The following is a 10,506-nucleotide window of genomic DNA, read 5'->3' as shown; positions in this document are numbered from 1 at the left end:
TTTTTAAAATGGCCAACTTTCGGACAAGTGAGCTATGGAGAGAGGCTGAACAGGCTGGGGCTGTTTTCCCTGGAGAGTCAGAGGCTGAGGGGTGACCTTATAGAGGTTTACAAAATTATGAGGGGCGTGGATAGGGCAAATGGACAATGTTTTTTCCCCGGGGTCGGTGAGTCCAGAACTAGAGGTTTAAGGTGAGAGGGGAAAGATATAAAAGAGACCTAAAGGGCAACATTTTCACACAGAGGGTGGTACGTGTATAGAACGAGCTGTCAGAGGATGTGGTGGAGGCTGGTACAATTGTAACATTTAAGAGGCACTTGGATGGGTATATGAATAGGAAAAGTTTGGAGGGATATGGGCCGGGTGTTGGGACTAGGTTGGGTTGGGATATCTGGTCGGCACGGACAGGTTGGACCGAAGGGTCTGTTTCCATGCTGTATATCTCTATGACTAAGTAGTACTTTGGAAAAACTGAAGAGCTTTCTGTAAAATTTGGGGACGTGAGGCGGCACGAGATCCAGTGGACAGGGGGAGTGCTAATTCTGGACTTCAGCAGTTGAGGTTGCCTAGAGTGGGCAGGTTCGAGTTATAGAAGAATAAGACAGAGTCAGCTAATAGAGCAGCTAGAGCCTAGTTTTTTTGTGACGCCCGTTGAATGGTGGGATTCAAGTGGTCTTTTCTAAAAAGGCTCAGGACAAAGCAGACATCCCTGCACACAATCACCGCCGCTGTGGCCTATGCATAAACCTTTCATTTTTTACATTTCAAAAATATACTTTATACATAAAAACGCTTCATATAAATAATGACAAACACAGTTCGGTTCTGTATGAAGATAACAAACAAACATTGGAATTTGACTCAGTCCAACAGACAAACCAAAGGCATCTCTTACTTGTACAAGACTACATTTACATGAGGCAGCTGGAGGGTCAGTGTAAACTGTACAGAGGCACATATAATACAAATTCCCAAGGGGTGTCCCCTCTACAGACCAAATGGAGGAGTTTAAATTCAGCAGAATGGGAAAGTTATCAGGGCTTCAGGAAAGTGAAGAAGGGGTTTGGTATGCATTCCTTTATTGGTCAGAGTATTGAGTACAGGAGTTGGGAGGTCATGTTGCGGCTGTACAGGACATTGGTTAGGCCACTGTTGGAATATTGCGAGCAATTCTGGTCTCCTTCCTATCGGAAAGATGTTGTGAAACTTGAAAGGGTTCAGAAAAGATTTACAAGAATGTTGCCAGGGTTGAAGGATTTGAGCTACAGGGAGAGGCTGAACAGGCTGGGGCTGTTTTCCCTGGAGCGTCGGAGGCTGAGGGGTGACCTTATAGAGGTTTACAAAATTATAAGGAGCATGGATGGGATTAATAGGCAAAGTCTTTTCCCTGGGGTCCGGGAGTCCAGAAGGATGGGTATATGAATAGGAAGGGTTTGGAGGGATATGGGCCGGGTGCTGGCAGGTGGGACTAGATTGGGTTGGGATATCTGGTCGGCATGGACGGGTTGGACCAAAGGGTTTTGTTTCCATGGTGTACATCTCTATGACTCTTATCTCCTTGGGAGGAAAAAAATTGTTAAGGAAATATCTACAAGTGAAATGGGAAGCTAGAGATAAGAGACACTTAATCTGATAACAAGATGATAACCTATTGCTTGTTTACTTCCCAAGAGTGTAAGAAAGCAAGTTTGCAAACTTGTGCAGGATGTAAATTAGTTTTAACACTGAGAAATAGTTCATAATTTCTTCAGACATCAATCTACATAGGTTGGATCATAAAAGCTGATCTTATATTGGGCTTGAATGTCCTATAGTCACATATATTCATTGATGTTTTCCTCTTAATCTTAACAGCTAAACCCCCAAAATATTGACAGAAAATGTCTGAAGTTACAATATTCTACAAGGTTTGGGTTTGATATTGTCGCCTGTCCTATAAGCAGATGCTGAACAGGAAAATGGGTGTTGTTTTAGTATTGTGCTGACACATCAGTCCCGATGTAACAAGCTCCAGGAATCACACGACACCAGGTTATAATCCCACAGCTCCTTTTGAACCCCGAAGGAACCTCGCCTGGAAAACTTGTTATTTCAAATAAACCGGTTGGACTATAACCTGGCGTCATGCGGCTTCTGATCTTATCCACCCCAGCCCAACACCTGACATCTCCACAAACTGCCGCTATAATAACCAGCACGGTCTCAATCGAGGAGAAAGTGAGGACTGCAGATGCTGGAGATCAGAGCTGAAAAATGTGTTGCTGGAAAAGCGCAGCAGGTCAGGCAGCATCCAAGGAGCAGGGCTTGGATGAAGGGCTTATGCCCGAAACATCGAATTTCCTGTTCCTTGGATGCTGCCTGACCTGCTGCGCTTTTCCAGCAACACATTTTCAACTACGGTCTCAATCGAGACTGTTTCCCAGCTCCTTAGCCCTCACTTAAGTTTCCTCTTACTGCTGCTTCAAGCCAATCTCCACACCGCTTCACGGCTGGTTTTGGAATAGAAACGGGGAGAAGGGGCGTCAGTCAGTCATTACACACTCAGGAAAAGTGCAGCGGCGTTGGTGAGGGTTGTCGAACCGGGGGTTACGGGGATTTCTCTCTTACAGACGTAACTCTGGCATACCTCGCTGGAGAGTCTGAGACTGAGCCAGCTCACCTAGAAATAAAGACCGAAAAGAACTGCGGATGTTGTAAATCAGAAACAAAAAAAAACCCCGAGAAGTTGCCGGAAAAGCTCAGCAGGTCTGTGCAGAGAGCTCGGAGCTAAAGTTTTGAGGAAGGGACGTGAAACGTTCGCTCTGTTTCTCTGCACAAATGCTGCCAGACCTGCTGAACTTTTCTGGCAATGTCTGTTTTTGGCGATTTGGAGATGCCGGTGTTGGACTGGGGTGTACAAAATTAAAAAGCAGACAACACCAGGTTATAGTCCAACAGGTTTGGTCACAGAGGAACACCAGCGGACAAACATTTACGGTTTCAGAGGGGATTCGCATCAGTGGTTCGGTTTGTGGACAGGGTTAATGCAATCCCCTCACAGCCACTGGTGTGTGTATTTGCTGTCAAAGTCTGGGGCGGGGGGAATAAGGTAAAAACAGTGACTGCAGATGCTGGAAACCAGATTCTGGATCAGTGGTGCTGGAAGAGCACAGCAGTTCAGGCAGCATCCAACGAGCAGTGAAATCGCCATTTCGGGCAAAAGCCCTTCATCAGGAATAGTGGGCGGCGCGGTGGCCTGAGACCCGGGTTCAATTCCCGACTCAGGCGACTAACTGTGTGGAGTGTGCACGTTCTCCCCGTGTCTTTCCTCCGGGTGCTCCGGTTTCCTCCCACAGTCCAAAGATGTGCGGGTCAGGTGAATTGGCCATGCTAAATTGCCCCTAGTTTTAGGTAAGGGGTAAATGTAGGGGTATGGGTGGGTTGCGCTTCGGCGGGTCGGTGTGGACTTGTTGGGCCGAAGGGCCTGTTTCCACACTGTAAGTAATCTAATCCAGCACCACTGATCCAGACGAGAGGGGGGGAAATAAACCGAGTGTTGGTGCAGTGACATGTTGTGTTCATGAACGGGCATTCATTGAGATCTGGCGGACGCGTCACCTTCTCCCACCCCCTTGTTATCAAAGGGCGGCTTCTCACTCTCTCCTTTCCCTTTGCAGTCGGCCTACACTCTTGCTGGAGATTCCCCCGGCAATGCAAGCTGCCACATGGAGTAGCCTCGGAGAACAACACGCGTCGTCCCTGAGCCCCGGCTTCAGCTCCTGGAAATCGGCCGCCCTCCCTAAGAACTTGGGGATCGCCCCGAGCGGCAGCAGTGCTTTCAGCCCCTCCTTGAACGCCAGCTCCAACTTCTCCGCCGGCAATAAGTATGCCTTGCTCAACAGCCCGGGTTTGAAGTCACAGGATTGCGTCCAGTACAAACCCCACGTCCACTCCACGGTCGAATATTTCGCAAACTCCGTGCACCCCCGGGTCGACATGGCTCACTATCACGATTCTTGGTTCCGACCCCCTCCCCAGGGAGGGGCAGCCGAGGACGGGGGTCTCTCGACCGCCTGGTGGGATCTACACGCCGGCTCCAACTGGGTGGACTTTCAGAGCAGTCAGCCGACGCTTCCGAACTCCCCCCACCCAGGCTCCCTGCAGCCCCCTCTCGGGGGTTACGGGTCCGACCATCAAATCTGCGGCCCCCCGACCCACCTGCTCCAGTCGGGCCCGGTCATGATCAACCAGGAGGGCTACAAGCAGACGGAGCCCGTCCAGGAGCCGCTGCTGCTGAACCAGAGCCTGGAAGGGGCTGGGAGGGCTAAGAGTTCCAGGCGCTCGCTGTCCCGGAGCTCGGCACAGGGGAACTGCCGCTGCCCGAACTGCTTGGAGGCGGAGAGGCTGGGCTCCCCCACGGACGGGAGCAGCAAGAAGAAGACGCTGCATAACTGCCACATCCCGGGCTGCGGGAAAGCCTATGTGAAAACCTCCCACCTGAAGGCGCACCTGCGCTGGCACAGCGGAGACCGCCCGTTCGTCTGCAACTGGCTCTTCTGCGGCAAGCGCTTCACCCGCTCGGACGAGCTGCAGAGGCACCTGCAGACCCACACGGGCTCCAAGAGGTTCTTCTGCCCCATCTGCAACCGGGTCTTCATGAGGACCGACCACCTTACCAAGCACTTGAAAACGCACGGGGAGAGCGGGCAGCTCCCCCCGGGCAAGGAGGGCGCCGGGGAGGCCAGCAAGTGTACCTCGCTGCCGGCTCAGTCCCAGTCTCCAGGGGACATCCAGAGAGACTGTGAGGCCAAGGGGATCGGCGATGGGATCCCGGCAACTGAGCGACAGCAAAATTAAAGACTTGTGGGAAAGAAATGTCGTGTGAATTAGTTGCACTTGTGAACTGCTGTATCTAATACCAGAGTGAAGTTTTGAAGGAAATCTAAAAAGGTTCCACTGATCCCCATGCTCTTACATTAGAAAAGGGACTTTCTGTTTTGAAAAGAGGCGGAGAAGATCAATTTTCTGCTCCTCGGGGGAAAAGAAACTTACAGGATAATTGGGCCCAGCCTCGGTCCCGAAATATCTTCCTCCCTTCACAAAACTGTGCAGTAATCTCTGTCTCACCCACTCGCTGAATGTCTCTCCTCGGTCTCTTCATTATAACTTCACTGATCTCCCCAACCACAGGGAATGGTCCTTTCTTATTCACTCCATCGAGATAATTTGTAATTTTCATTTTATACTTGGTAATTTCCTTTCTTATTAAAAACAAACCTGGAGTCTGGTACAATTGCAACATTTTAAAGGCATTTGGATGGGTTGAATAGGAAGGGTTTGGAGGAATATGGGCTGGGTGCTGGCAGGTGGGACTAGATTCGGTTGGGCTATCCGGTCAGCATGGACGGTTGGACCGAAGGATCTGTTTCCATGCTGTACATCTCTGTGACTCTACTCTCTTTTGCTCAAGTGGAAATAGTCACGATATTTCATTTCTGCTATCATAGCTGTAGCTCCCCAGCCCTGGGATCTTCCTGCACTCTCCCCATGACTTCACCAGCCCACTTGGACATGTTCGTTTCTGTTTTAATTACAAGGCAAATGTTCCTTTAATATCATTCTGTCTGTTTCATCTTCCTTTCCACTGATGTTCATTTAAGCCAGCAATTTGTTCAGAGATGTTCTTATTTGAACAACCGGGAGAATAAGAGGTCATAACTACAGCAGTTATTGCATAGAGGGTTCCTTTCCAGAGGCCAGTAATTTCTGAAAAAAAACTGCACCGACCATGAGTGTAGGCTACATGGCAGGAGATGTGATATCTATCTCAGCAAGAGTTTTGTGGTTTAAAAAAAAAGTACATTGTTCTTATTTAGAATTAAAATTAACTTCCTGCACTTCAAAATGAAATTTGCTGAGTAGTGTTTAGAGATATTTTGATGTGGATAATATACAACATAAAGTACAAGTTGTGTTACCAAATTGTCTCAAAAAGGAAAAAGTAAACATTCAAGGGAGCTTTGTTCCATAAACTCAGCCCACATAAAACGCTTTTTAACAGAAAGAAATGTTCACATTACAATCAACCTATCATTCCAAAATTGCAAAGTTTATTTGTTTCAGTCACATATTTGTTAAAAAAGTAAAACTTAATGGCATAATATTAAATAGAATCTCAAACATCTTGAAGACTTACCAAGTTGTGGTTCTTACAATGTTAGACAAAGAGTGTTTTGTTTTTGTTTTATTTAAAAGTATAGTTTAATTACTAATCATCCAGTTTGTGTCTGGATGGCGATAAATAATGCGCTAGTGATTTTAGCAATGACATGGGGCTACATTAGGATGAAAGCTGCCAATATCAGATGCACTTCAGTATCTCGCCCTAGTCTGTGTAGCATTTTTTTTAATAACCAGCATCCTGCATGTGTAATGTGTAATGGTTGGGAAGTCATGTGTTTGTTGCCTTTCAACATTGAATGGCATAGAGCACAAGTGATTATGAAACAAAACGACCATCACAAGTCTTAGACAAACTTTTTAAAAAAAAAGTCATTACTGCTATTAGATATGGTAGTGTTTAATTTTGTCATTTATTTTCCACAAAACTTTTACAATTTCAGCTGTTGTCTAGTTTTCTGTTTTATTCTATGGGCATTAATGTAATTTTAATATATTGCTTTCTATATTTCACACAGGGAGCAACAAAAAACTTATTACACCCTTCATAAAGTATGAGTTCATGCAGCTGGGTACATTCAGTCAGATTCAAATGTCATTAGATTGCGTGGATTGGCACTGAAATATTTAATAAATTGTATATTTGCAGTAAAAATAATGAAATGTAAATGCATAGAATAAATAGGATCTCACATTGACTATAGCCACTCCTTGAATTATTTGACTTATAGAAGGCATCTCATTATTTACTTGTGATAGTGATTGTTGAAGCTATTGGTCTTTACCAAGGGTGAGATAATCGAATAGTGCACTCTTACTGATGCAATATCAAATTATTAATGAATGAAATCCTAAGGTAGAGCTGAATTGCATCCATTGACAACACAGACTTCCCTGCAATAGCCATGGTTCTCATAGCTGTTTCCTTGTTTCTGGTAGCAAAACTCTTGAAAGCTCACTTGCAGGTGGCACTACCCTCATTAGTCCTGTCCCAGTTCCCTATATTTAGTTCCAGCTCACTGAGCTCTTGATGTCTCTGTCTCTCTTATCTACTGGCACATACTCCTAATGGCCCAGCCCCGTGTTCAGCATAATATCAGGATATTGTCCATTCTAAAGTGACCTTTAAAAGTTGCTGTTGAGTTTCTTCCTGAACCACTGCAGCACATTGTAAAGATGTTCTCACATTGTTGTTTGAGATTTCTTTCTGACCCAACTATCATTGCTTATCTATACATGAAAGAAGAATAAAACTCACAAAACCAGAAGTAGAAGATGTACACGGCATTATGGAAATGTACATTATGGATGGCTTTACATCCATATGTATCTATCATGAGAAATATAGGTCAACATTTCAAATATTGTTGTGGTGATTTGTTCCTTTTAACCCTTTGTTGGAGTGAAGACCGATACCTGAAGCATGGGCTTCTCTTTGTAGATATTCTGGTACAGCAATTTTCATTAGCATTATAATGCATATCATAGCTTGCAAGCCATGATTAATGAGTTGTAATAAATGTCATTGGGAACTGATCACAGTAAGATGTGTTAGAGTACAAAAAAAATTTCAACCAACATTTAACTTCAAAGAAGGTACCACATGCAAACATGACGTTTGGCTCAAATGATCCACGCTGATGTTTATGCTCCCCTACTCATCTTCATCTGTCCCTATTGACTTAACATTCCATGTTTTCTCCCATTTGTATTTGTCTAGTTACCCCTAACAAATTAACTGATCAATGTAGTATCAGGAAACTTGATCTCCTGATATTGATTCAAGTAACGTTGTAATATAATTATTCACAAAAGCAGGCCAGATACTGATCATGAAAAAAGTGGTGTTCTTGGGGGGAGGCTGTTAAAATGTTTCTCAATAAGAACCATGGCTATGTTCAAGCATAATTTTGAGTAGTTGTGTTGTATGAAAATTCCAAACAGGATCCAAATTGTTCCAACAAATCCCTGTACACAGAGTGTGATTATCTAGAACCATAATGTGTATTTCAGATATTGAAGCAGATGTTAAAATAACATATCCTCCATCCACTTAAAATGATCTGTATATTCTTAGAAAAACTAAGAATCTACGCTGTGAATTACATACACTATATGAAATTAATGCTGTTTGTTTTATTTAATTTGCATTGTCTTTATAGTTGACAAAAAAATAAAAGAATTGTTTTCAAATGTTTCACGATGCTTTTGACATGATTTTTCATACTTACAATAGTAAAAGCAGAAAAGGGACTCCAACTGATTACAAGATTGTTAACTTACTTCTAAGAGTACAGAAAATTTTGTATCAAATTATGGCAACACCTTTGGGGGAAACAGAGTTAACCTGTTACCCATCTGACCCTTCATCAGGGCTGGAGAAAGGTAGAGATGTACATAATATTTGTACAAGAGTGGATTGGACAAGGACAAAAGGAAGGTTTAAGATAAAATGAGTGTTAGGAATGATTGAATGAAATTAGGATTAGTGTTGCAGAAGAAAAGGGCACGGTGATGGGATAATATCAAGAATCAATAATGGATTTGGTGAGATGTAACAGAATACTCTACGGATTAAGTAATCCAAATTAACACATTTAAGACTGGTTTTATATATGTAAAGCAGTGATAAATATACTGTATTAAGCTGTAAATGTATATATCAAGCAGTAAATATATGTTAAGTGATTTATATATAAAGCAGTAAAAATATCTGTAAAGCAATATACAAAACAGTAAATGTACATTTACAAAAGGTCTCTCGCCCTTCCATCTGTCAAGGACCCTGTTTTATGACAGCCAGAATGGAGAACTTGGGCTTCCTGGCACCTTTCATGATCCTTGTCCAAAGGTGAAGTCTGACAGCAAATAACACACAAGTTAAGTTGGCAGCAAGCCTCACTGCCTTCTTACTATCACAAGCCCTGCCTGAGATGAAGTTCAATGGATGAGGCTAGGCCCCAGACATTAGTAGTATTCTGAATCTAAGATTACATGCTGTATCATTTTGTGTACTTTCAATACTTTGCAATACATACCATTATACACAAAAACATCTCCAGGTGGTTCTGTGTGACAGCCCAACATGATAGTTCTTACAGACAGTTCAGTGTCAAGTGGTCACCTCTCGGTCCAATCAGGCTGTTTTTGCATTCAGCCTGTTTTCTCGATACTTTACCACTTTATCAATTGCTTGTTGTCATGTCCAATTAACCCGTAATGATTAACCTTTAATGTTCTGGTTTGATGACATTGTTTTTAATTCTACCACAACAGGCAAAAAAGGAAACAGAGAAACAAAAGATGTGTCTCCTGCAAGGGTGCTGCTGCTTAAAGAGAACAATGCCAAAACAGGCAAAGGAAACAAACTGGAGCGAAGATGGTGGTCTGAAACTGTTGAATCCAATGTTGAGTCTGGAAAGCTGTAAACATCTAATTGAAAGATGAGGTGCTGTTTCTTATGCATTTTAAAATTTATTTTGGAACCAGAAATGATTACTGGGGAAGGACATGTGGCTGTGAAAGTGAGTAATTCTTAATATAGTTTGGAGCTTTTTAAATGGTAAATTGACTGCTCAGCACAAACTTAAACTGAACAGGTTAGAGTGTGCCAACATTAATTCCTTTCTGATTTGCAAGTCAGCGATTCTGGTTGGTGTATTCCAGAAGATTTTATCACTTGATCTCCTGTTTCCAACTTTTCCAGCAATATATTCCAGATCACAGCTCACTAGCTCCTCATTTCACCCCCGGTTTCTTTAGCAATCACCTGAAGTGGAACTCAACACCCACGAGGATTTTGAAGACAAAGACAATGAAGGAACGGGGCTGGGCTCTTGAGAAAAATAAACTTGCGGGGTTTCAGAGTTTGAATGGGACAGAGTAGGGTGGGACAGAGTGGATTGCTCTATAGAATTGGCTCAATGGTCCAAACAAACTTTTTTTGGTTTCATTGACCTTATGTCCCTGGTTTTGCAACCAGAAAGTGGTTTCTCCTAATTACTATAATAAGAGCATTCAAGATTTTGAAAACCACAATCAAATCTCTTCTTAGCCTTCTTTGGTCCAAAGAGAACCATTGTAACTTCTCTAGTCTCTCTCCACATAATTGAATTATTTCAATCTTGGCAACATTCTAGCACCAAAAAGTTCCAAGTTTAACCCCTGACCTGTGGCAATTTAACATAATCTAAACTGAAATGATCTGGGACAATACATTTGGCCTCAATATTCAGGAAGGGGATTACTGCTCTTGATGTATGAGGTTAATACCTACTCCATCTATCTCTAAGCTTGGATTCAAAACCATTTCTGGCTGATTGGATGAAAGCTTTTCTCTCATTGTTG

General features: G+C 43.3%; 1 protein-coding gene across 1 annotated transcript; it reads left to right on the top strand.

The window, feature by feature from the left end:
* The first annotated feature begins 3,729 nt into the window (after window positions 1–3,729).
* On the top strand, window positions 3,730–5,192 carry LOC132830907 (transcription factor Sp6-like). Its single transcript, XM_060848847.1, has one exon. The coding sequence runs from the start codon at window positions 3,976–3,978 to the stop codon at window positions 4,834–4,836; it is 861 nt and encodes a 286-aa protein (XP_060704830.1). The 5' UTR covers window positions 3,730–3,975; the 3' UTR covers window positions 4,837–5,192.
* The last annotated feature ends 5,314 nt before the right edge of the window (window positions 5,193–10,506 follow it).

This window comes from Hemiscyllium ocellatum, chromosome 32 (genome assembly GCF_020745735.1).
Source record: "Hemiscyllium ocellatum isolate sHemOce1 chromosome 32, sHemOce1.pat.X.cur, whole genome shotgun sequence".
NCBI classification, from domain to species: Eukaryota; Metazoa; Chordata; class Chondrichthyes; order Orectolobiformes; family Hemiscylliidae; genus Hemiscyllium; species Hemiscyllium ocellatum.
This window is presented reverse-complemented; position numbering and strand designations above follow the sequence as displayed.